At 37.2% G+C, this 27,744-nt stretch overlaps 1 protein-coding gene across 7 annotated transcripts; it reads left to right on the forward strand.

The window, feature by feature from the left end:
• Window positions 1-1,396: 1,396 nt before the first annotated feature.
• LOC5509853 (substance-K receptor) lies at window positions 1,397-24,876 on the forward strand. 7 transcript variants are annotated; one of them, XM_048722619.1, is made up of 5 exons: window positions 1,397-1,630; window positions 19,627-19,815; window positions 21,646-22,149; window positions 22,620-22,762; window positions 23,001-24,876. In XM_048722619.1, exons 2-5 carry the CDS (start codon window positions 19,629-19,631, stop codon window positions 23,247-23,249), a joined length of 1,083 nt encoding a protein of 360 aa, XP_048578576.1. In that variant the 5' UTR covers window positions 1,397-1,630; window positions 19,627-19,628; the 3' UTR covers window positions 23,250-24,876. The 7 variants fall into 7 exon arrangements, with proteins under 7 accessions (XP_048578576.1, XP_048578572.1, XP_048578573.1 ...); XM_048722615.1 differs by lacking the exon at window positions 1,397-1,630 and adding an exon at window positions 3,756-3,855; XM_048722616.1 differs by lacking the exon at window positions 1,397-1,630 and adding an exon at window positions 5,708-6,322.
• The last annotated feature ends 2,868 nt before the right edge of the window (window positions 24,877-27,744 follow it).

The raw sequence follows: 27,744 nt of genomic DNA on the forward strand, positions 1-27,744 counted from the left end.
TGAACTCGTTGTTAAAAGTACTCTATCCTTTCTTAGCGTTAGAATAGCGAACTCATCAAGTTACCTACTCTATTTACGTCTGACAAGGGGAGGGTATCGAAGTATTTAAGTGGTAGACTTCTTTATTTCTTCATTGCATCCTGCAATACCCTCAAGCTAAATGGCTTCTGGCTCCGTGATAGGTAAGAACGAGTAGTATATTAAGGGAGAGTAAAAACTCATCTAGGGGTACTTGCACTGTTAAAGTGTGTTTTAGTGTTATGTGAGAAAGCTCGAGAACAGTCAAAATCATATGCGGCATATCAAAATTACCATCAAGGTTTATTTCTAAATGAACTATGATTTTCCAGATCAATACTTTGAGTCTCACATCATCAAGCGGATGGAAATGGATAAAAATAAACAGTTGAAACACGAACTCGGATAACGGACTGAACTAACAACTCATTTCCTAGAGAACAATTTTCAGTCATTTCTACTCCAATTACTCAAACTTTCATTTCCTTTGAAGGTTCGACTTAGCTAAGTGCCACTAAGTACATTTAGGATTCGGCAAGGGCTCTTCATTTATTGAAACCTTGAAATTGTATTACACACAAGGAGATAACCAGAAGGGGCTTGGCTGGGCTTCCCCCTCCCTCCAGTTTTCTTAATGTCTTTATATTGTGCCCCTAGTATTGCGAGGCCTGTGACGGTCTTTCTGTATATAACCCATTTAAAAGAAAATAGCGTCATTTTTTATTTCTTAGTCTACTTCGCCGTTCTGACCTCGCATTGCGTGAAAAAAGTAAAAACGCATTGCGTGACAAAAGTAAAAACGCATTGCGGGACAAAAGTAAAAACGCATTGCGGGACAAAAGTAAAAACGCATTGCGGGACAAAAGTAAAAACGCATTGAGTGACAAAAGCGAAAAAGAATTGCGTGACAAAAATAAAAACGCATTGCGTGACAAAAGTAAGAACGCATTGAGTGACAAAAGCGAAAACGAATTGCGTGACAAAAATAAGAACGCATTGCGTGACAAAGGTAAGATGGCATTGAGTGACAGAAGTAAGAACAACTGCGTATGTGACTACAAAGATGAAGAAAACAAAAAATAATAACGTTGTTTTGTTTGACAGTCTTTTTCATATTTAATTTTTTCTAGTACATGCATGATCAAGTGCCTATTTATATCTCTAGCGTACGATTGGAACAATAGAAAGAAGGAAAACACTTAATTTATAACTTTTACCATAACAGCCTTTAAAATTTTTATAACCTTGACCGTGATAACCAAAACAAACATTTTTATCCTCCTACGAGTTCTTTTCAATCAAAATTATCACCTTTTAGGTTATGCAGCATCCTACGTGTTTCGTTAACCTATGGCCATTTTTTTTTATTTTCATCTTTTTAATCAGAATAATTTTTCACATGACTCTTATTTTTCACTTAAGGTCGAGAAGTGTAGCAGCCTGGTTGTTAGGTTTAACGAAACTAGGTCGATTTCTCATTCTATTGTATTCCGGTTCTCCAACTTTTTTCCCATTGTTTCGGTGCATCAATCCAATAAGGTGACATCTTCTGAGAGATGCTACACGACGCCAACAAAGGACATCCTTGGAGCCCAGGAGGACACGACACACGGTAAAAAAAACGCAATTTTCTAAAAGGCCCTCCTCATCCCGTAATTTCTACCCACCAAAAGAAACCAAAATACTTCCTTAAAGGGTTTTCAAGGCCTTTTCAAGTCCACGTAAGGATTCCAGTGGCGTAGGCAAGGGGTGGCCCAGGGGGCCCAGCCCCCTCCCTTCTAGCAGCCAAAAGTTCAGTAAATGTAGGAGACATTATCTAAAACACAGGAGACAATAATGCCTTGAAAGGGCCTTTTGGGCCCCCATCCTGCTAAAAAGCCTGGCTACGCCGCTGGATTCCCAACTTACACCATTTATCATTCATTCAAGGATGGCAAAAAAAAATGGAATGTAAGATCGTAATAAGCAATTGGAAAAAAACGCAAAATAAATAACCGAGAAGCCCAGCTTAGGGTCTGCAGGGGATGGGGTGGGGGTACAACGGGTAGGGTGCAGAAGGGCACTAGCCTAGGTGCATTTAGCCTAGGTGCATTCACAATATTCTCTTTCGACATTGATTTGGGGAAAACTTCGCCGTAAGAATATTAATGAGATAAGAAGAGGGGCAAAATATCTTATGGCGGTAAAGATAAGAATTTCGATATTGATAATTTACAAAGAAGTTGTTTAAAATGATACACAAAAAGAAAAGAATGAACTTTCGGCAAAGAGTCGAAAAGAGCGTAAAGGCTGATTTAGTTTAGAGGTAAACATGTACCCAGTAGTCATGTTCAGTGTAAGATATGTAAATCTATGAAAATTATTTTGGTGTATATCATTTTGGTATTTTGGTGCTGCCATATAATACAAAAATCACTATCTTGAAGCAGACCAAACTTTTAGGCGAGCCACACCATCACCGGCAAGGCGTCGATGAGGCGGGCACAGACATAAGCGGGCACCGCATAACGTTACATGACAGCATGCTATGTTAAAAAACACCATTAACAAAATAAAAAACTTCAAACATGATTGCTCAAACGGAAAATAAGAGCATGAAAAGGTATAACAAAAATCTAGCGAGTAACACGCAGTAATTGCTCACTACATATATCGTGGATAGTTATTTCAATTTTCCTTCGAATGACATCTTTGTTTTATGGCCGCGATTATTGTTATTTTAAGGGAGGGTTAAATGAAAGCATAACAGAGGAATGGTTTAGTAAGATTGCAAATCTTGCGTACTCACCCTAACCCTTCATCTGTATAGTATTAAACGGAAAATAGAATGTCCATGACGTCATTACATTGACGTATGAAATTAGTCTTCTGGCCTGATGCATGATATGGGAAATGAACAATGCCTTGTAAAAATGACGCTATTGAGAGATGTTAAAACACATGCACTTATGGTATCTCTTATATATTAGCTTGCCAACTTGTTCAGCAAATCTAAGGTGCGAAACATGCATCTGATTATGTGGGTATGTTCTTGCGGATTGTAAAAAGCGTTTAAGATAACAAAAAGGCGGCATCGTAAAAAAAGGGGGAATAATAAAAAGAGATTTATTCGTAAATCATTTAAATGAATGGCATTTCTTGCAAATAAATAAAGGATTTCTTGAGTTCCTACACCCTGTATTTCTATTATATTAATGCTTCTCCTCAATATTTTTTTCAAATTGGACAACGTAAAATATGATAAGCTAATTGTTTATTCCCATTTGTTTAGTTGCTGTGACGTCATCGTCCTTTTCATCATGCGATAGGCATGCAAACGTGTAGAATATTTTAAAAAGAGTGCAAATCCTTCTTCTTTCCAGTTTATTTCCAGTGTTTATTGAGTTTGCCACTTGCATGCAAACAAAATTTCACTCGTGTATTACTTTATTAGTTCGCGTGTTTTCGTGATTTGCGATTATTCAAAAGAAATCGTAACTAAGATACACTTATCGGAAAGCCAAGTAAATTCGTTTCCTGTCACAGTTATTAATATAAAAAAACTTAGAAATAGTTCAACTTAGAAATAATTCAATTTCCATCGTCTATATTTTTCTAGTAGCAAATTCATGTCAAGATCGCATTCAGAAAAAATCCTCTCTATACTGCAAAATTAGAATTGCATTTGACAAAAAAGAAATCACTGTTTTTGTAAACAATATGATAAGAAAATGAATATTTATTTGTCGGATGTAAAGGTAGTGATAAATCTTTGGTTATAAAAGCGTTGTTATGAATTTGAAGAAAGGCATATCTAAGATTAACCGCGTAAGGACAAACAGCGGGCAAAAACGAAGGGTAAGTCTTGGAAACACAATCTTCCTACACTGGCGTAAGAAGCGGGAATACTAAAAGGTCTCAGGATGTTTACATTTATTTTATACAATTCTTTATTAAGCTAAAAATGATTTATGCATTTGTATGAGTTGAAGCGTATTTCGCGCATTTTTTTGCGGGAAGCAATCGATACTGGGAAACAAAATATATTTTTTAATAGAAGCGATGAAATTGCATAAAGCGGTTTTTTGTGAAAAAAGGGGTTGTATGACTGTTGCATACATCTTGGGCCGTTTTGCCTTAATCATCCTTTTCATCGTAAAAAAACACTAAAAAGCAAATTCAACACAAATAGGGAAATCATCCGTAAGACTAGATTGGCCGTATAATTATTGTATATAGAACTATAAAATACGCTAATCCGTTTGCAGACATTTAACGTTTAATTTTCACTTGTTCTGTTGTTCCTCACCCACTGGCTTTGTTTTACTGACTTAACTGTCTTTGCTTTAGCGGCTGCTAATGTTTCTATTGTTGTTGTTGCTACTAATCTTGTTGGCTATTGCTGCCTCTGGTAAGTATTGCTTTTATTGTTCTGAAGTTGCAATAGGCGGCCTGCGCTGAAAAAAAATCACGTGACTTTTTGGGTGGCAAACTAGCGCTCGCGTTCCGGTTTTTGCGTCAAAATAACAACAACAAAAAACAACATAATAAGCGCTTACGAATCAGCCAAAAAGGTTCTATGTCTTATTTTCTTTGAAAAATGTTATTTTTCCCGTCTCTCTTTTGCGTGCTGGCTGCAAGCCATTTATGTGTTTTTTTTGGCTTGAGTTTGCCATTGTAAAACTAACCCTAAGAGATTGAGGGTTTTACAGACTCCCAGCGCCACACTACTAACCGCTCAGTCTTTCAGCAAATCTTATCCATAACGCTTTATTAGCACCTCATCTATCAATTTATAGTATGCAGATGCAAAGAATAACAAGGTGGCTGATACTCTTATATAGCATTTCAGTATTATTTGATATGTTCTATTACAAATTACCAGAACAAAGAACATGGTCGTCATAGGTTATTTTGTTTCAGAGAAAGGGAGGGAGGGGGGAGCTATTCTAATCTGCTGGGGAATCCCCGAGGTCGCAATGCATGGTGGTTATCCGGCGAGCACTTCACACATGATCATGGAAACTCGCGGCACGCTTCGCTATAATATATGTAAACCTGAAGTGGATGTCCATTAATAGCGCAATTTCCATCGTTTTACTTAACAACATTTTCCATTTAAACCTTTTATCTTCCCATTAGATACATTATCCTTTCCCTAGCCCTTTCTGTACTCACGATTCTGCTCACAGTTAACGATCAATATACAAATAAGCACGGAAACTGACAAAATATAGACTTCAGATGAGGTCCTCACTTTACAGAGTATTCAAGATAACTCTGATAACAGCAATGTGGATTTTAGACCGGTAAAAGTGCGATTACTGAGAGTTTTCATTTATCCGTTAATTGCTCTAAGGATAAGTAGCGGGATCTCCGGATCACTGATTTAATAATTTGTGTTTTGCTTTGAATCCGGGTGAGAAAGCGTGACAAGACGAGTACATGCGTCACATTTAATAAAAAGAAAATACTTAAATTATAGTCATATTGGAAAGCTTGATAAAAGAAGAACAAGAAAACCCTCTCTGGTTTAAGGTTCGACGGGGTGGACGGCATAGTCCATCATAATAGAATTAAAAAATAAAAATAAAAGCGGTTTGTCATAGAAAAGATTAAATTTGACTGACTTTCTAAAAACAAGCAACGCACAGAGCTAGATTATGATATATACCATGGGTATTTATTTCGTTAATGGCCAAGGCGTAAATTAGATTTATGTACGAAAACAAGATTCTCCTTATTCTCGCCTCTTTTCTACTCTTTATACTTGTTTCCACAAAATCCATCTTTCCTTTGTCCTCATTTTTTAAATACAGTGACATCTCTATCACATGGTCACTCTTCCCAATGTCCAGTTATATTGGCAAACACTATATTTCATACCACCAGCGGCGGCCACGCCTTCTATGAGTCGCAATCACCATTATCATCGTCCCAGTATGCATTCTCATCATCAATCCTAAAATCCCTTTGTGAGCAGAATGGTCTTAAAAGTAAACATGTTACTGTGGAAACTTGTCCTAAAACAAGCGAATAATTGACCTATGTGAAATTTGCGGCGGCTTTTAATGCACGGTATTCCGTAATTTCAATTTTATTGCTTTTCTATTTAGCCCTTATCAAGAAGACTACCTTTAGCGCTCAATAAAGGTACCAAGTGTGCCCCAAAAAGTTTATCAATACCGCGCATTTCCAGCTTCTCTGATAATAATCTGACATATTAGCATATGGAGAGAGAGAGCGTGGAATTGTCAGAGGGAGAGCAAAATTACAGGCAATCAGTTATCTTGAAGTCGAGGTGCGGGTAACATACGCAGCTAAGGTAAGCTGTTTATATCGAATATAAACTCTTTTTTATAAGAACGTCTAGCCTGAGATTTCATCAAATTTTTAGAACGTGCTAAAAACAAACCGAGGCTCAGATAGCAGAATTTTTATTTTTTTTTTTTTTGTACTGATGCCTTCTAAAATGCGGAATCAAATTGTGCACATAGTAACAACCTTATTATTGCGATTGATCATTTAGTGTAATTCTCTTCCTTACAATTCAATTGGGTATTATATTCTTTTATACACTAAAATTTAAGAACATCGTTAAGACACAATATTTAGCCTTAATAAAATGTTCCAAAAATATAAGAACGGACCAACCTCAACATAAAATTAGACCCTTTTTTAAAAAAAAAAGAATGTATACATGCATCCTTTTAAAATACAGGTATTGTTGGACACATAAGGATAAAATCACGAATGGCCGAACATTTTTTCCCCTTGCGCTTTTACTTTATCTTATTTTTTCGCCCACTGCTGCGATGTTCAATATTTTGGAGACACTCGTGATTAGAATCATTTTCAACTGCTAACCGCTTTCTGGCTCCCGTCATTCAAACTAACGGCCTGATAGCATGACGCTCTTTTATTGGCCAGCAAAACAAAACCAATTCATTGCTAGCCAATAAAAACGCGTCTTCAAGGATTTTGAATGATAGAAGCCAGAAGGCAATAAAAGGCTGTTGAAAATCGTCGGCAAGGGTAGCAGGTTTTAAAACCGTAGTAATAACCGCTTCCTGGTCTTATATCTTTTGTTAATTTTACCCTTAATAAACACTTTGGTACGTTACTTGGGTATATTGCTTTGGTACATTAGTCGAAGTACAGCTGGTCATTCAAACTAAGCGAAAAAACAATGGGAACTATAATAATATGAAACTCATTAAAGAAAACTTTATTAGTAAATCTATACTATCTACATATTTCCTGTGATTCATAGAATTTCCGTGCGCCAGCAGTTTTGCTTGTTTTGCTTATTATTGGATTGCATTTTTTATCCGCGTTCCATAGTTTTTGCATAAAGCACATAAGAATAATGTATACGATAAAAGCACTAAGCGACTAATGGACAAAAGCTAATAATCTAGCAACATTGATGAAATGATGTAAGAGCAGCACGCCTTCACATTGTTGCTATGTATTTAAATAAATAAAAAATACTGGAATTCAAATGACGACTTTTTATAGCCTAACAATAACATCAAATATATAACTATTGTAGAATTTACATTTTTTACCGAATTGAATAACTGTGGAATAAATCCATTCTAGAATAAAAACGCGACCATATTCGATTGCTAAAGCATGAAATAAGCTAAGGATTATGATTGTTATCAAAATAACAAGATTATTTTAAGCGACCACCTCTATTAGAGGTCAGAAAATCTAATAATTGGCGTAAAACACTATTTGGTAACAAATGCCCGGTAATATTGCTCGCAAATATCTTCCTGGCTTTACCAAAATACTGAGCTTTTTGCTCGAAAGAAACAAGGAATGCTGAAAAAGGAATAATGGAATACTCCTTGACATAGCACATGCCAAACAAGCATGGGCAAAATTCGGAATCAAATTATAATTAAAGTCTAATTAAATAAATAAAAAAAAACGCAAGGTAGGCAGGCCCGTCTCATGGTGATCAATTCCCGCCAAAACGCACGTGCATATCAAATTACACAGGGCTCCCAGATAACAGCTAGAGGGTTGACGCCTGAGGAAGTTAGCGTTCAATTATCGGCACATTATCCGAACAAAAGTCTACGCTCACGTCCATATCTTTCGCTAAGTCTCCGTTATTTATGAAAACAAAGACAACTCTTTTAACCTTTTTTTATTAAAAAGGTGGAAGTAGAAAGAAAAGCGTCTTTGCTTTAGTTATCAGAGGAAGGATACAAAGACAGTGAAAAAAGAAATCATACTTTGATATGCAAGGCTTTATTACACCATGTTTTTTTAAGCTTTAGTTATCAGGACGATGATATAGAAACAAAAAAAAAAGAAAAAACTGTAATATTAATGGTTTTAGGTATATATCGTTGTTGTCGTAATTCTACTTAGCTTGGGAAGTCTTTCTTTAATTCAAAACCGACTTAGTTTCCCATTTACCGACGAGCAATTTTACGAAATGCGTAAGCACTTTCGCCAGATTGTCAGATTAGAGCTAAGATGAACAAACAACGCAATAATCCCCAAGAGGGATTATTTTCGATAGAATTCTTTAATTTTAAAAGGCACATTTAGTCTTGTTTCTGGAAATTACTTTTTTAGCGTGATCCACCTCAATACCTTTTTGATTTTACTTCGGCTGCACTTCCATTTAAATGCTAATTCTTTATTATTAAGCTCCTCTATCCTTCTTTATCGAATTTCACAAACAATTTTAAAGGTTTCACCACTCCCTTTTCTCTAAAATTCCCCCAAAGAACAACAAAACATAACTCCTTTTTGCACAAATAATTATTCATATGTGTATCAATAGTCAGCCCATCCTATCTCACTTGGCCTAGTTTTACAAGCCTGACACAAACTAAAACCTTTCGTATATGCATTATGATAGCATTAGTGCATCCCCTAAAGTGTTTTTGTTAATTAATATGATACAATCAGTACATCGTATCAAAGCCGTGCGAGATCACTTAAACGGCTGAAGGCAAACTGTCGATATCTTCTTGCCGAGATGCTATACCTCAGGAGCGCCCATACATAAGGAGCAAAGAAGCTTATTCACTCGCCAAGTTTGTACTTGAAAAGGTTTTGACTGAAAGGTAAAGGGCAGAGCTGTCTGTGTTTATTCACTTGTATAAGCAATGCACGATAATGCAAATCTTTTTATTTATTTATTTTTTTTTTATATTTACAAATCTCCGCATTTTACGGTTTTTTATTTTGATTTAAAAAGAGCAAATTGAGAACCATATTATTTATTCGCAAATACTTAAATATTTGATGATTGTGTTTTGACTTTATTTTTTCCCATCAAACCGCACTGTGTTTTTCTTTTATCACTTGAAGTTTACAAATTGAAACCCATATTTATTTGCACTAAAAACATATACCATGTTGCAACTATTTTTTCTCTAAACAATTTGCAATTGATTATTTTGATACTTGGTAAAAAAATGCAATTGAAAACCTTTTTTTTCGAAAAAGAAATATCAAAATTGTTTAAAAAGCAAGTCATACTTTGTTTTGATGTATTTTAAAAGTGCTTTGAAAACATCTAGGCCAAGACAAACGGAACAGTTTTACTTTATACATTTCCTATCCCTCTTTCATAATGTTCTCTATCTTGGCGCCAGAATGGCTTAAAAACGCCCGACGTCTTGTTAAACACTCTATTATTCGAGTATTTTTGCATAAATGATAGTATCATTCAGCTTGGTTCTAATATTTTAACCTAATATCTCATTGTTTTCTTTGATTCTTTTGATATTGAAGTGGCACTTGGCCGTTTTCTTGACACTCACTTCTATATAATATTAGTGTTTTTTTAGGTAAAAACATGTTCGGAAACAGGGAATATTCTGCTGCCCACATTATATCGATAATTATTAACTAGATTTTAAATCTTTTACATTAAATGTTAAATTTCAAATGATATATTTGTATTACTTTAATTATAAAAAAGGGAGAAAAGGGTTAAACTCACGAAGCGTTTCGTATAACATATACTAAGAGAGCTCTTTTGCTGATACTTACTAAAATACCAATGATTTGCTCGCCTTTTTTCATAAAGAAAACGACAATCTTCTTCTCATGGCAGTCACCTGATACTATAAAGAAGTGCTTGGCTACAATGCCAAATTAATGATATAACGAGAGCACTGTGATTCAACTTACCATGGCCATAATTATAGACGCCAATTCGCGGTTCCCGATCTAGAAATGACTGTAACAGAATATTTTGCGTTTTTCTTTTCATATTAAGATTATTTTGCTAGCCTGAGAGGACAAAGACCCGTACATTCAATTGGAAGAATAATGGCGATGCGAAGGCATTCTGGTAGTGGCGGTATCTATCAATCACTATCAATTGGATGTTTTCTTTCTTTGCGCCCGATTTAAAAACTGGACACCTTTTTTTATTACTTGGTGCTTTGTAACCGTTCGCATTGCTACGAGGTCACTACACAAAATCTCTAAATACAAAAACGCGGATGGCCAAGTATTCAATTGACTATGTGGGCGAGTGATCTCTCGAGCGAGTGATCTATCGAGCGAGTGATCTTTAGAACGTGTGATCGATCTATCGAGCGAGCGCTCAATTGAGCAAGTGAACAAGTAATCAACTGATAGATTAAAAGAGTGATTGCGATGTGATCAAACATGCTAGATCGAGAACGCGAGTGACTTAAAGACGAGTAAATGATCAAGGAACACAGTGATTTTTTAAGTGAAGCGGACTTGCGAGTAAACGGGTAAGGACAGTACCGTGAAGGCCTGGGCACTATAGCGGTGAGATATTCACCCTGTGCGTGAGTCACGAGTATTCTATTCTTAAAACAATTTCCTCCTCGTTTGCTTGTGCTATCCGGACCTAAAATTGATTGCATGGTAAACAACCCGTTGCAACGTAATGGAATGAATCGGATGTATCACGTAACTTAAGGGCCCTAACGCCTAAAGAGCTCAATCAATGTTGAAACTAGAATCACTGAGGTGTAGTCACAGGGGGGGGGGGTGCAGGGGGTGCGAACGCGACCCCCCCCACACACTTTTTCGGATTTCGCACCCCCTCAAGAAAGATCCTGGGTACTGGCCTGGGTCAGGATCTTTCTAGGGGTTTATTAAACACAAAAGAAGGCACAAATAGCTCGATATACTATTTTAAATGTACCCTTTGCACTAACTTAAAACTGATAAATGCAGCTAAAATTGCGTATAAAGAGGATATCTAGCATTTAGCATTCTAATATAATATCAGCAGGCCCGTAGCCAGGATTTGAAGCAGGGTGGTTCGTTTTTCCGTTTCAGAGAACCAAATTTCAGGTATACCCCTCTCCTCGCCTTATAACATAAGGCAATCAATCTTGTATTTAAAATGTTATTGATAGGGTACTTTTTAACATATAGCGATAATAATAAAGATAATTATTATAAAAAGATTTTTTTAGTTATTTTAAAGACAAAAGTTATATATTTTTGTTTGCTCTGAGCGGACCTTCAAGCCGGGTGGGGGGGGGGTTCGTCCGAACCCCCCGAACCCCCCCTGGCAACGGTCCTGATCAGAGCTATTAGAGATTCAATAGTGGTACGTTTATTTAAAGGCGTAAAATAGTCATGGGAATTATAATTCTATAGCGCATCTGCCTTCGTATCACATCTAAAAAATAACTAAATCTTATGCCCACAAAATCAACTGTGATATATATTCGTTGATAAGGTTGAATGTATAGAAGAAGAAGAAAGAACTTGCACTTTATTTTCAAGAATATTTATTTTAACATTCACAGCTTAACTTATTTCACAGCTTTACTTATAGTTAATATTACATTATACTAAGTACCATTGATTTATTTTTTTATGGCTATGTTTCAGATTCTAAAGATTCCATAATTTTCTACAGAATATCAAGGCTCGTGGCAGTAGCATAATAAGATTTTTATCAATTTCCTTCTTTATTATCTTTTCTGTTTTTGCGCATGCAAGAAAAACATATCCCTCTTTCCTTTGTATCGTCTTAGCTACCTTATCGTTATAGCGGAAAGCGTTCTTTGTTTACTAAAATAAAGATATAGCTGTAAAGTGCTTTCATAAGACAAAAGCGGTCTCCTTGTCATGCCGTTTTATTGAACAGATCCTTCAAATATGAAATATTAGGAATGCTTTTTATTGTTAATGTGTTCTGTCACTAAAACCAAACGAAGAACCCGATCTACCATCCATGTAAGTACCACAGTGTGAGAAACCGCCATATCAAACTATTGGAGATATAAAGGGAAAGAAATGTCGCCTTTTGGTTCAAATCAGACAAAAAAAACAGATATAACATTAACAAAAAAATGAACAAAAAAATAACAGGCTTTAATAATATTATTGGAAAAAATAGGACGCATAGGAAGCATAAAAACCTCTATTACAAATCGGTAGATTTGAAACCGTTGAGAAGTTACCATCGGCTTCGCCTTTGGGCAGTATGATATGGTAAACAAAGCAAACAAACCATATATTTTTTTTAAATCTCTAGATTTGATTAAACGTTTTGTAGGTTTAATAATATTATCAGTAAAGGCTTTTTGTCTTTTAGAAGGCGAATAAGACAAAACAAGTTTGAAAAATGAAAAAGCAAAGGAAAATGATGAACAAGGATCTATTCGCAAAATGCATTTCTTTTGCTTCTCGATCTGCACAACTCTTTTGCGCTTGCGAATTAAATCCCGCGGAGAAAAAAAAAATCACCAAGTAATAAAAAAATAGTTAACAAAAGCTGCAGTTCTTCATATCAATTACTGGCCGGTTAGCTATTTTTTTCTGTAATAAACCCTCTTGGAATTATGAGTGGTGACCGAACATTTTTGGGCGGATCTAAATAAGCCTTTCGTAGTGGTATTGAAACCAAACTTTATTTGTTACCATTACTTGTACAGTAAACACCCATTGTGTTTACTGTAGGCTGAAATTTGGCACTTTTTTAAAGGAGGCACCTCTTTTTAAGAAACTTGGACGAATAGGTTCTTAATTTGAAATTTTGCTCAAATGTTGATTGTCAAAATTGGGATTTATGGTTGATAACAAGAAGAGAAAAATATTTTACTTAGAATAAATTTGGTTTATAGTATTTTGTATATGCTACAACATGGTCTTTATTTATGTTGTGTTCAGCATTGATTGTTATTGTTATAGCAACTATTATTTCCTCGCTGAAAATGAAAAAAAAAACAATTTAGTACAGCCTGATTTGTCAAAAAATGCCACGATTTCAAAGAACCTATTCAGCCTCTCTTAAAAATTCTAGGTACTTATACGCGGGAGTTTACTTATTGTAAACTCCATATGTCATGCTTTTGATTTCAAGTGGAAGCTAACGCGGAAGTACTCCAACAACAAAGAGAACCCTTGTAAGAAACTTCCAATGACCGCCTTAGCAAACACAAACTACCAGCACAAACAAGAGGAAATGTAACCTTGACAAAGACTGAAAATCGCTCCTTTCGGTGATACATTTCAACATATAAAACAATCTTGCTAGGCTAGTTCCTTATTTGAGCGTTTACATATTATCATCTAAATTTATTTGCCGTTCTTTTGGCAACTATGAATAGAAAAGATGATTGGGCTGGCGAGGAGTTCCCAAGAAGCAAGGCTTTTGAGTGAGGGAAATTTCTCATAAGAATTTATAATGCATCATTTTTTTTTTGCCTTTTTCTTTTCTTAGAACTGTTATCGAGCACGTCCATGTAAACTTGAAGGAATTCGTCCATAATACGTTTTTTTTCTGGCCGCAATCTTGAAAAGAACAACAGGGTACCCAAAATAGGATCATGATATTTTGTCACAAAGTATGTCATGTGTTTTAAGCGCGGCAGTGAAAAAATGGATAGATTGGTTTGTATCATCAAGGAATATTGTTGAGCTGTATTTAATGTAGGACCTGTCGTGGCAAATGAATGGATAATAAACAATAAGAATATAACATAAGAATATAACATATAATATAACTAATAAAAAATGATCCTTTTTCAGACGAAGGAACGATCTAGAATTCTTGATTGAGAAACTATGAGGATTTGGCTAACAAAAAAACGCTCTATGCATAGTATCTAAATCGCGAACAGTCAAAAAATGAATACATATGAAATAAGGGAGAGGAATAGTTAAACATAAATTAAAACAAATTTATAATAATAAATAGTTTCTTTTTAGTTCGTTTTTTGTAAGAGCATTGACTCTTTAAAAATGATCCTAAAATGGTCATAATTAATTATCATAAGTAATAATCATTTTTATTATTATCAGAAAGTGATTTTCGCACTGCGGCCGCCCGCGATTTTGGCGCTGTCTACGATGAGCACACGTCTCGACTAGCGTTTTCAGGGAAAAGTCAAGTACAGCAGCTTTTTATTTCAGTAACCGCAATAACAAATATTTTGATTCATTTTTAGGATACAATAAAATGCAATAAAATTCAAAAATGAAGTAAAAATGTTACAAAACATAACATCCAAAAATTTAATCTAAACTCCATATTTCAGCGGCGCGGATTTTGTTTGGTCAGATTTGTTATTGATGAGATCTGCGGGGTTATCCACGTTGAAGAATAGAGAGAATAATAACAGCGTTACTGGTGTTAGATAAACAGATAACATACCGCAGGGCGTGCAGATAAAAACCAATAGCTACACAGAGCGCATACTGCCCTACCTAGACCTGGTCTGGTCAACTAATACATTCTCTACACTTATACCAATAATATGCTACAAAGATAATGAGGTGATGAGAATTTCGATAATGATAACTTATTTTTAATACATTCTCTACACTATACCAGAGAAGTTTAAGTACACTTACGGTTAGATTTTTTTTCATTATTGTAAGACAGGGGAAATTTTAACTAAAGACATGGCACTGAGCAGATATTACACTCCTTTGGTCTTGTTTTTATTTTTATATTACACCGGTCTATTTGTATTTGCAATTGACGATTTAGGCGATAAAGGAATGATTTGTGAGACTCGGTATTGTGCGGGAAGGTGTTTAACATGGCGGCAATGATCGGTCTTCTATAAGGACTGAAATATCAAATTAACTAAGGATACGGCACAGCTTACATAAAAGCTTAACAAAACATTTGTTTAAGGGAACTTGCTGTGATTACTGGAGAGGTATAAAACAAATGAACAGAACGAAACAGAAAGACAATGTAAAATATTATGACCAAATGTGTTCTCGCACTGTGTGGCAAATAAGATTGCATTTCTTTATATGTAATTGAAATGAAATTGAGTTCTATTTTCATATCAATAGCCCAGTGTGTAGTAAAAATAGTAAAACAAAATAAACAATAAAAATACGAAAATTAACCGCTAAGACTATAGGGGTCTAGGAAATGTCGTAGAAGCAATCGACTTTGTGTTTTGCGCCACGCTTTTGAGCAATATAGAGCTAGACGCAAGGAAAGAATCTTTATTCTGCTTCTTTTCCTCACACATTCACTTATCAAGCGCTGTCATTCGATATCATCGTGGTTTTTACCATGACTTCATAACGTGAAAGGTAAATGGTAGAATGGCACATAATGGTTTAACATAGTTTGACTAGTCAAACTTTGTGATTTTTCCCATATGACTTCTGGACGTAGATGGTAAACGGGAGCCAAAAATTGTGGTTTTCCCCATGACTTCCTGACGTGAAAGGTAAATGGTAGAATGGCACATTGGTTTAACATAGCTTGACTAGCCAAACTTTGTGATTTTCCCCATGACTTCTTTACGTGAAAAGTAAATGGTAGAATGGCACATTGGTTTAACATAGCTTGACTAGCCAAACTTTGTGATTTTCCCCATGACTTCCTGACGTGAAAGGTAAATGGTAGAATGGCACATTGGTTTAACATAGCTTGACTAGCCAAACTTTGTGGTATTCCCATGACTTCTTTACGTGAAAGGTAAATGGTAGAATAGTAAATTTAAGGTTTAACATAGCTTGAATATAGCCAAACTTTGTGGTTTTCCCATGACTTCTTCACGTGAAAAGGTAAATGGTAAAATGGTACATATGGTTTAACATATCTTCACTAGCCAAACATTGTGGTTTTACCCATGACTTCTGGACGTAAAAGGTAACCGGGACAATGGTACATTTATGGTTTAGCATAGCTTGACTAGCAAAAAATTTAGATTTTCCCCATGACTTCTTAACGTGAAAGGTAAACAACCATCAGATATAGAATGATCGCTCCCTACGTATCCAAGCTACTCTGTTTTGGATAGGACAAGTGGTAAATAGATCATATGCGCTTTACTGCACTTTTGAGTAGTCTGCGAACTCGCCCTCATAAGTTCCAAAATAATTATAACATTTTTGGGGGTCCGTCACTCAAAAACCGTCAGCTTTTTTTAACACTTTTTGGCCTACACTTTCAAGGATCACAACCATGACGTCGATCGATCTGCCGAGAGTTCAAAAACGTGCTCCGGTTTTAGCTCTCCTTAGGACGCAAACTCAAACGCAATCGCAACACAAGTGAGAATCTCTCAGAAAAAAGCGCAACACAAGTGAGAATGGCTCAGACACAAGCACAACATACAGGTGAGAATCGCCTAAAGCACAAGCGCAACACAAGTGAAAATCGCCCAGACATAAGCGCAACTCATGTGAGAATCGCCCAGACACAAGCGCAACACATCAAACACAAGTGAGAATCGCTTAAACACAAGCGCTACTCAAGTGCGAATCGCCCATAAACAAGCGCGACACAAGTGAGAATCGGTCAGACACAAAAGAGAATCAAGCAGTTTCGTTCTCTTTCGGTTAATGTTACGCTTCAGTGTAATAATAGAAAAGATATATAGGAGATATAGAGCGTTGCGTTTGCGCTGAGAACCAACACCTTTAAAATGCAAAGATTTGTATTATTGACGGGTGGGAATTGGTTTTGGCATTTTGGGTATTATTGGGAAGATGTTAGACCCCTCGGTTGCTGGAAAAAAATTGTCCCGAATGGTTCTGCTGGCAAACTTTGTGGAGTCGAACTAAGTTGTATGTGCTGGGAATTTTGGCGCTGGAGCGGATGCTTAGGGGAAAAATCGTACCGATCGGTTATACGGTCGAAACGGGCAATTCATGTGCTAAAATGACTAACAACTGTTGGCTGGGAAAACAATTCCTAACCAATGCTGGCTGGAAAAAGAAGGAATGGTCCCTCCTGGGAAAAAGGGACAAATATTTAAAAATGGATTTTTCCGGCATCAGAACATATTCAAACGACGAAATGTGCCATTTTAACGCTTTTCGGGAAGGGGTCTCGTATGGCCTTGAATATTAATCAAAGAGCATTGCCTGGTAAAGCAATTGTTTTAAGTGGTGTAATTACAGCGCAAGCAGTAAAACCGTAAACACCTAAAAGTATGTGTAGAATGTTTATTGTCTACTGACAAATCAGACGCGAGAATTCAAACAATGAGACTTCTTAAGACGTGTTTCTAATTGACTGTTTAAACATTTCGCGAGTGATTGGTCGGAACAAACATTCCATACATATATCAGGTTTTCACGGTTTTTGGTTGCGCTGTAGAAGCTTATCATGACCCAGACATTCTGATTATTCTAATTGAGTATTCCCCCAGAAGATTCATCACGTATCATGTAAACGAAGAAAGGAAAGCTTTGAATTGCGTCACGGATGTGGCGTCAATGGTCAATGTATCACATAATATATCACATGATTTTTAAAAAAGCTTGCGTGATTAGACATAACGATGGTATGAATGACGTACCTGAAATGCACACATTTTCGGATGTGATGCTGGTCCGGGGTTTTTGCGTTGGATCCGTTGACTGTGCCATTAAAATAAAATCTGAATTGGGGCTTGTTTTAATTTTTTTGATTACAAAACTTTTGATTTTTAATGTTACTAAACGTCACCTTTTTATTCATATTTTTTTTGGTGAGAAAGATCTTCTTGTTAGTTTATCCATATTTTCCTATCTTAAAAGTTATCATAAATCACTGGCTTACATACAGTGCTCACACATACAGTGCTGAGCGACCAACTTTATGACCAAGACAAGTGGCTGCTTAATAGGGTTTGCTATAATTAATGGAGGTATCTAAATACAGCATATATTTTAGTTAATTTAAATGTGGCTTTGTATAGTTGCAAAAATAAAGGTTGGCTGCTTAATTTATAAAGGTTTCATTGTATATCTGTTCCTGTATATCTAATTCCAACACCCTTTATATGGATCGTGTATTGTAGAATATCATATAGGATGGTGTAAACAAAACGGTTTTATGACCTAGTTTCTTTTATATGGATTGTTTTCAGTTACCTTTGACTGACGACAAGCCCAGTTATCGTTTCAAGCACAAAAGCTGGTTTATCCTTTGTATATCAGCTTATAGACTAGCGTTGTCCTCGCATTTATCGTCTCGAATTCGTGACTGGATAGTAGTCGGAGACACTAGTAATTGAAGAGCACTTCACTTGGGATTTTCTGACCTCATTTTCCGCAATGTTTCGCCAACAACTTCCCAGATGGTCCTTCGATAACAATGCGGTGAACAGGGATGTTGACGGGCGATGCAACTGATTAGTTTGGGTTATATACGGCGTATTTTATAAAAAGGAAATGAACGATCTTCAGTCACGATTCTAGTAACAGCTTCGAGCACATCTTAAAAGACTCAGAGGAGCAAAAATCTTGTTTAATCTCGTGAATTATATGAAAAAAAAAAACAGATTTATATATACGCTACTCTTTAGTTTGCAAAGAACGTTCTGTGAATCCCATATTCAGCGAATGTCCATGTTCTACAATAATATCAAGGTACAATAATTTCGATTGATTTTACAACCTCATGCAACAACTGTTAGCCCGAAGTTTCTTGAAAATGTCTTTAATCTTAGATACTTTACGGAACTTTTCATCTTGTACCCCAAGGCGTAAAGACATTTGTCGCACTGTGCCTTAGGCGATCCCAATATACATGCATTTACGAGACTTACATTTCGAGAGAAGGCAAAGTGTCAAAGCACTAAATCTGATTCAAATCTACCGACAGGATAAGATATTGTTGTGAAACCAGCCACGCACAACAGAGCATGAGAGTAAAAAGCAGTAAGAGGGCTAGAAGAAAAAGGAGAAGAGGAGATAGCCAATTTTATTATTACAAAGCAAAATCTATTCCACCCACCCTGACCCCCACGGAGAGATTTCCAAATCTATGGGGTGAGGGGAAGGAATGGGGGTGAAGGGGGGAGGGGGGTGATGGTGCCGATTTTCAGGCAGGAAAAAAAAGATGTTTAAACGCTATATTTTGGTTAATAGTCGGGGGTAGATTTTCCGGGGGCCTCTGATAAAATATAGCTCTTTCAGATTTCCAAATACCCTTACTCGCAGTTAGACTTTTGTTGGTATATATGCTCGCTTGTGTGGCGAACCAAATGTTTTATTCACGTCTAGACTAAAAACCAAACACTTTTGGATGTGCTAGTCAGAATACCAAGGTCGCCTAGTTGAAGTATCTCAATACAATAACTTTAGTTGGAAGAAAACATTTTAACTTGGAATGAATGGAGTCTGACCGCTAATAGAAATCATGTAAAACTCACCCACTTTGAAATTTCTTTTCAGCAATGAATCTAAACGGCTCTGCTAATAGCACTCTTAGTGCCAGGCCCCCACGGTCTACAGGATGTCACATGACCCTGGATGACGACACGCGGATTGGTCTGACTGTGGCGTACGTGTTTGTTTTCATCACCGCCATTACCGCGAATTCACTCGTCATCCATGTGGTACGAACGCAGAAGAAAATGAAAGGTAACCTTGCCTCATCCCCAGGCGTAACTGGGGGTCGTTTCTAAAAATCCCGGTATAACCGAGCCCGTTAGGGTACCGGGAGGGAAGAGTTTACGGGATTGTTTACCGGTTCCCAATAATCAAATAAGAATTTTCAGAGTTAATGAATAGATTGGCAAAATAACTATTGAATGCCAATAAAAATAGTAGAATTGTCGATTTCTGTAGACAACTGGTACCCCAAACACTGCTGTGGCATCGGCACTTTTCGAAAAAAGACAAAAGAACAAATAGATAAAGTCTCATTTTGTAGCAAAACTTCCAATACCTTCGCAAAGTTGTTTACATTTTTTTAGGCGCACGGTGACAGCTAATGTAAAATCATTTGACAGAAAAGAAACCTGAATGGCTGGTAGGAAATCCCATAAAATGATGTGAACCGTGATTGGCTCACTTCTTATCGGGCAGTGGAATGGTTTCCTCAAGTGATGAAAACTCACTACAACTCGACACAACTTGAAAATGGCGAGATTTAATCGGAAAAAAGGCACCAAATTGGATATTTCAACTTGGCTAGTTCAAGATGAATTGTTGATCTATAAATCCAGCTTAAAATATTAGGGAGAAACATCGTTTTGGGTATCAATTTTCGCATTATAAGTAATTCCCGTAATTTCTCGCTGAAAAACTCATCGTCACATAGTCACGTGATAATCATAATTAATACAATAAATACATAAATGTGTTTGTTATCTCATTTGTACATCGTGTGAACATTCTATGACAATCGGCTAAATGCCTGAGATAATACACAAAACATCACAAGTTGCCCGCTAGTTTCAGCGAGTTAATAACCCGCTAGGTTGCCCGCCAACTTCACCGAGTTACCCGCTAGGTAGCCCGCTAGCTTCAGCGAGTTTCCCGCTAGGTTACCCGCTTGCTTCACTAAAGGTCGTATTCTATGCTCACAATCATTCCCAAAGGCAAAAAAAACATTTTTAAGTATGTTTATTTGAACATTTAAAAATGTTCAAATTCGGATTTGCCTACCTGTAGGCCTTGGCCGTTCTATTCCGGAACGAAAACGCCGAAAAGATGGAGTTCGCATATCACTGCTACCATCTTTAGATTATGCACTACGCAGAGGTGTGCGATCATCTATGGAAACAAACCAGCCTCAAGAGGAAAACTGTTAAAAATGGAAAATGCACCAGACATTATGCAATTCGCACGTCTAGCTCATTGTGATTTTTCAATTTTGTCGGCGCGGCGGTTTCATTCATGTAATCATCACACATATTGGGCTAGATGCTGGGCCCAGTGACTCTGGTCGCTTTGACGCCGCAATATATAGGGTCTGTTTGTACACCAAGTTGAAGGGGGCTGTGAAGTATTATAGTTGGTTAACACTTTCTTGGTCTTATGGTCAGGCGAGTGAAGTAGTGTCAGTGAACAAAGCTTAAGTGACGTTTGCGTTGGCGTTGATGTTTCTATTGTCATAGAATAAACTGCATCGTTGGGACTGTGCATTTTCTGACATTTTCTAACTTGTGTTGCTTATACAATTCTTAGCAATTGTGGCTGGTCATACTTATAAAAGTACATCTGTTTACAGTTTAAAAAATGTATTGAAATAATAAAAAAAAATAGCAAAGCCCCCCCCCCCTCTTATGTCAACAGTTAAGTTTGACCTTCTATATTTGCATCATTTAAACTTCGTGCCCCCTCTCTGGTTTTATAGCGCCCCCCCCCCCCCCCCCCTCCTGATAATCATTGCATAGTACCTTATTATTTACACGTCATCCTCTTGTATACGTCTTTTGTCAAACCCATGTTTCTGTTTTGCTTCAGTCTCCTTCAACTTCCTCGTGGTTAACATGGCCGTGGCGGATACCGTCGACGCGTTGTTCGCGATCCCTCTAAACATCGCCTATCTCTACGCCGAAAACCAATGGTTCTCAGGATTTCTAGGGATAATCGTCTGCAAGATCACACGCATGATGGTATTGGTCGCCATCTTGGTCTCAATAGCGACGCTTTCTGTCATAACCGTCGAGCGTTACCTAGCAACTACTCAAGTTCTCAAACGACCGCTGACTTTGACTTCCGTCAAGCGCTTGATCGCCGCAATCTGGGTAATCTCTGGACTGGCTGCTGTTAATGAGGCAGTGAAGCATCACGTGACCTTCACGAGAGGGGCGTGGCGATGCATGCCGATCATCACCAAGGATTGGCAACGTCAGTTTATGATTGAATTCATCATCAAGTTCATGGTCACGTATGCGGTGCCTCTGCTCACGATGGCGATTTTGTATTCGATCATCGTCTGTCTGCTTTGGAAAAGAAAGACTCTAGGTAAGCGAGAAGTGGTCTTCTCACGCTATATCCCTATTCAGCCACGTGGTATTGTCACGCTATCCTTACTAAGCCATGTGGTATTGTAACGCTATCCCTAATTAGCCACGTGGTATTGTCACGCTATATCCCTATTCAGCCACGTGGTATTGTCACGCTATCCTTACAAAGACACGTGGTCTTGTCACACTGTCCCTACTAACCCACGTGGTATTGTCACGCTATGCTTACAAAGACACGTGGTCTTGTCACGCTGTCCCTACTAACCTACGTGGTATTGTCACGCTATCCTTACAAAGACACGTGGTCTTGTCATGCTGTCCCTACTAAGCCACGTGGTCTTGACACACTATCCCCACGCGCATGATATCTTTTGTGTCCACTTCTTTTCTGTCTTCGTTACCATTGCGTTTAAGAGTTCTCGGCCGTATTTTCAAGACCACTTAAATATTTGCTCATGCCTTACACAGGTGAACAGATTGATGAGAACGACCGTCGAGTCCAGATTCAAAGGCGAAGCGTCATCCAGAAACTCGTCATTATCGTGTCCTTGTTTGCAGTTTGCTGGCTTCCTGTGCATGTTAATCACTTCCTTGGAACCTTCGATCGCAAGGTTTGTTGTCGTGTCACGCACGCCTTCTTTACATGTTTTCTAGGCTCGCGGGAGGGGGTGGGCTATTTTTCCATATGTCTGCTGCTGTACCTCTTATTGCTTTCCTTCTAATTCATGTCTCTACTTCCCCAGAGGGTGATAGTGGGGTTTTATTATTTTTTTTTCTATCTCAGAATAACGTTTTCCTTCGCTAGAGGGTGATACTTGGGTTTTATTGACATCTCCATTTTTGTTTCAGGCTTACATCTGCCTTCCCCAATGGGTGGTTCTTGGATTTTATTGGCTTGCGCATGCCAACACTGCAATAAACCCGCTGATCTACCTGATGCTGACCAAGCATTCGCGGGCTCTGTTCAAGTCAAGCATCACAGGTAAACGCAACGGCTCCATGGATAAAAACCGGAACCACACAAGAAAGACCACATTGTTTGGATCGTGGAAACGAGGCTCAAGGAAATCACGCTCCCTAACGAAGGCTGGGATGTAAATGCATAGGTAGCAATTTGTCACGCAATTATATTTATGAATTGCGTGACTTATTGCGAGTCTTATTGTCGTGTATCGTTAAAAATAAAAAAAGTGGACAATAAAAAAGGCCATAAGCCAGAAGAGGGGAATCGCCTTAAACCGGAAGAAAAGCGAATGACTTTTTTAACAAATATGTTTAATATGGGAAAAATGTCAAATGGTTTCTTGGAAAATGTCCGGGAAGTGTCTTCAAAAGTGTCTGCAAAAAAAAAGCGGTGGTGACCTTCTCTGATACAAGAAATAATTATACAAGACTACACCATATAGTAGTGCTACTTACACCTATAGTTATAAATAAACAATACCAGTAGTAACAAAATAAAACGGAATGCGCGCCAATCGCTCAAGCTTAAAGTCGAATGCAAACAGTGTCCACTGTAACAACAGTGTCAACATTTCTTGGCCAAGCAAGGCTTGGCAGCATCACATAAAGAAGGAAAGATATCAAGAGTGACAGAACACCAAAACAATACGAAGAAGGTGATACAAAGCGTACCAAGCCATCCAGCTTGATCAAAAGCGTGAACATCCATCAAGCGCGACAAATGTTGACAATCAGTCAACCAGTGGCATGTATGAGCCGTGCACACTTTGGCAAAATTATAAAAAGAAAACACCCAGCATGTAAAGTCATGTACCAAAGTCTGTGTACATTATATACTAATATCCTGTACAAAAACAAAACGAAAAACACGGCACAGCTGTTTGAAAAGTCACCAATAATTGAGATCCGACATCTCATAATGGATAAAGTTTGAGATATCACAAAAAATAATAAGACAAATAAGACAATAAGACAAATAAGACAAGCCGCATTGTCACCAGTTTACTTCCGGTCGATTACCTAACAATATCCGATGATTTTTAACGGAAAAGGCGAAAAATATTTCAAACTATTGAAAGCAGTGTGTCTATTGGAAGTTTCTTTGAAGATGTGATTGATAATTAAGAGCGTATGGCCTATTAAATATCTGGGATTCTAATAGATTCTTTAGTCTTTTAACGGTTAAGGTTTCTATCGGACCTCCGGAAGTAAACTGGTGATAATGCGGCTTTAACGTGGGCTGGATGCTAGACACTATACTTCGATATCCATTTAAAAGTCGCTTTCACGGACAGGCGACACTCTACGCACGACACCTATAAGGCCCCGTACGAACATGGCCAAATAAACTGCCAACATTGCTGGCCCAGCGATGCTGGCGCCGTTTGCATGACACTACATTGGGAGATGTTGTGGACAGCTCGCCAACATCTTGTATTGTGGCCAGCCCAATAAGCTGTGCTACTGGTTGATGTTTGCGCTGTTTTCATAGGGCTTTAAATTTCTGATGCGGATGTAACTTGTCCGGTATCACGTGAAAAGCAGTCGTGTACTTCGAAAAATGTCGGCTTCTACAGTCAGATTTAAATTTTTAGTATGGATTTGTGCTAAATCAGACATCAGACATTTTTTTTTTGTGATAGCGTGAGTCAAATCATACGCAGTCCTAATACCTCCTACCTCCCTGCTTGAGTCAAGCAAACCCTTCTCCTCTTTACTCACTTGTAAATAACTTATATTCAAAATAAATATTTCATCCACCGTTCTGTTACCGATATTTATGTATAATAAACTAAGTATGTCAGGCTGTTAGGACTTACTCTGCGCGCGCCTGGAAAAAAGGAGATAAATTATCAAGATAGCTCGGGCTTAATTGAAATTGCACAAGCTCTGTGCTTGGGGAGGGGGGGGGGGGGGTTTGTGGTGTGACAACCCATGGTTTTTCGTGAAAATTCTTCCGTGTTTTGGTAAATCTTTGAAACATTTTCTGGTACCTATGCCACCGTATTTTCCCGTTTATTGTGCAGCTTCCGTTCCCCGCTGAATACGCCCCTAAAGTAACCAGGCCCGTACCCAGGTTTTTCTTGGGGTGGGGGGGGGGTGCGAAATCCTAAAAAGTGGACCTAATTTTTCTGGGGTAGGGTAGGGGGGGAGGGAGGAAGTTTTCTGATAAAAATCTGACAACCCCTGAAAGAACAAAAAGGGAATTTTTGCCTTTGTAGTATCTCCACGGGACGTTTATTTTCGGATTTGGCTACAAATACAAGTCTGACATAATATGAATTAAAGACATACCAGAGTAATCTAGCTTATGCTTTTTAGATTTATCTACAAAAGCACTTCTATTGAGAGTGGGGACCGAAAAGCACTGTTGGAAAGCTTGGATACCGCTGACTAGGTGCAGCTGTGTTTGACTTTTACGGGCTGTATAAAGCTCAGAATAGGGGGGGGGGAGGTATCTGGTTTCAGTCTGTAATTTTTGTAAATTCAGCTCAAAAAAAGCCAGGAGTCAATGGGTTAATAAAAGTTCCATTAATGTACATTTGTAAAGCTACATTATGACAAGCTTTGTTCTTGCGAAGAACAATGGATGAAACAGGATTTCAAAGATGGAATATAGTGTCAGACACAATTTTAGATAAGATGCAATGCTGAAGATTTAATGTAGCATTTTAAGTGGTGATTTTCCATCCCCATGGGAATTAATATCTACAAATATACATCCAGTAATGCATTATATTTTGGTGTTTTGAGAAACCCAATTCCAATGGAATAAATCTAAACATCTAAAATAAATGTAATGGGCAAGAGACTTGGAAAGAAAATCCTAAAAAGAAAATATAAGTGAAAGTTATAAATGAAAATTTCTAATTTAAAAATCAAATCTGTTCATTAATTTATTTTTGGTGTAGAGGGGAAATAGTAAAGAGCATCAATTGCATAAAAATAGCCAACAGGGAGAAGAAAAAGGAAGAAATATGACTCTTCCTTAAATGTTTGAAAAGAAAATATAATAACAATAGTGTGATAATTATATTCAGTACATTTCTAAAATAACCCCTTTCCCATTATCTTTAGGTTGATAGAAAACTGTTTTCCTTACAGATTTATTATTTAAAACGCAAAAGTTTGTTTTTAGTTTTATATTATATAAGTATCTTGTTCTAAAAAAACCTATGAGTGTGTACTGCTGAATCACATAGTAATGAACTAGTCATTTGCACCCCCTCCCTTATGGTCCTGCAGAAGCCAGGGGTTAATGTGGGGTTTTAGACCACTTTTTAACCAGAATATGTCAAGAGGGGTGTTGGTATTGACTGTTTTTGACTCTTAACTTGGAAACAGGCTTTTATTAAAGTTTAATCCCCCATCCTTCCCTGGGACCATGGGTGTGGGGGTATCAAATGACTAATGAATAAGAACATCCTACTATTCTCTTCAAGACATGATTTTTAATTCTCATGTCTTCCAGTCTTTAGCATTCATCTTGGCCCTCAGGTAGTTCCTGGTTCATAAAAGAGTGAAAACAATTATTTATTATTTCTTTCAAAACAATCTTTTTATCAAGCCATTTATAATCTAACTAATTTTCCACAACTATTTGAAAAAAAAAATAAACACCTGAGATGCAAGATGCAGACAATAACAACAATACATTGAAAATAGGGGGTTTTTTATCCTCGGTAAGGAAAATTTCTCTTGTAAGTTGAAAATGCTGCTGTATCTTCTAAGGATATGTATCTTCTTAGTACTAAGAGCACAGGATATAAAGACAAGAACGGTCTTCTTTAGCAGTATTTGACAAATGCAACACGATATTGGTTAGCCTTTATGAAATATCTCAACACAATCAATCTGCCCTGAAGAAGTCTTATTAAAGACAAATTCCAGTTTTTGTTGTATCGTGTTTTATTCAACAAAATCAAGAATATAGATAAAACGAAGAATCTCAAAACAAAACCTGTTATGCTCAAATGATTTGATTACTAAGTTAAGTACTCGCATTCTCAAAGCATATACAAAAAGGACAACAAAAAGCCTAATAACTGTCATATCCTCAATAGACAATACAAATCGTCGTCCGAAACTCACCTTGCATTGTTTTTTTGGGTCGCTTTCTTGTGCTTCTGTTCGCTTTTTAATGTGAACTGTTACTTGCTTAAATTTACTAGCTAAAACCAGATAAATCTTGGCGTGAATGAATGTTAGTAGATCTCCTCTAGCTGACTTTATCCTTAAGTCACAAAATTTGAGGCCGCGGCCGCGCTTAGCTCCGCTAAAATGAATCTTATACAGAATGGCAGCGAGTCTCATTAAAAAAACATGAAGCTAAATCGTATACAGATTGGCCGCGAGTCGCTGTTTATTGTATGCAATTTAAAGACATACATGAAAGTACTGTTTAAATGTTTGTATTTGATCCTGGAATAAATAGATTTGCTATGATCAGTAAATCTCAGGGATGGCAGTCATTATTTTTTGCTGCATTAGTTTGCTATTACTCGTGGTAAAAAAAAGTCCTCACCACAAATGCTCACATTATGGCTTTTTTTATAAATGGATTCTAGAGGGGGCACTTGTTTGAGGGGCTATGTGATGTGCTTATTCAATGAGGGGTGTATGTATACCT

This window comes from Nematostella vectensis, chromosome 15 (genome assembly GCF_932526225.1).
Source record: "Nematostella vectensis chromosome 15, jaNemVect1.1, whole genome shotgun sequence".
NCBI classification, from domain to species: Eukaryota; Metazoa; Cnidaria; class Anthozoa; order Actiniaria; family Edwardsiidae; genus Nematostella; species Nematostella vectensis.

What these genes read in the sequence shown, in the direction of transcription:
- LOC5509853 (XM_048722613.1), top strand. Translation starts at nt 16,551, where the DNA reads ATGGCTCAGACACAAGCACAACATACAG. An exon ending in TTGGAAAAGAAAGACTCTAG is followed by an intron (nt 22,150 to 22,619) that starts GTAAGCGAGAAG and finishes TGCCTTACACAG; the next exon opens with GTGAACAGATTGATGAGAAC. An exon ending in TTGGAACCTTCGATCGCAAG is followed by an intron (nt 22,763 to 23,000) that starts GTTTGTTGTCGT and finishes TTTTTGTTTCAG; the next exon opens with GCTTACATCTGCCTTCCCCA.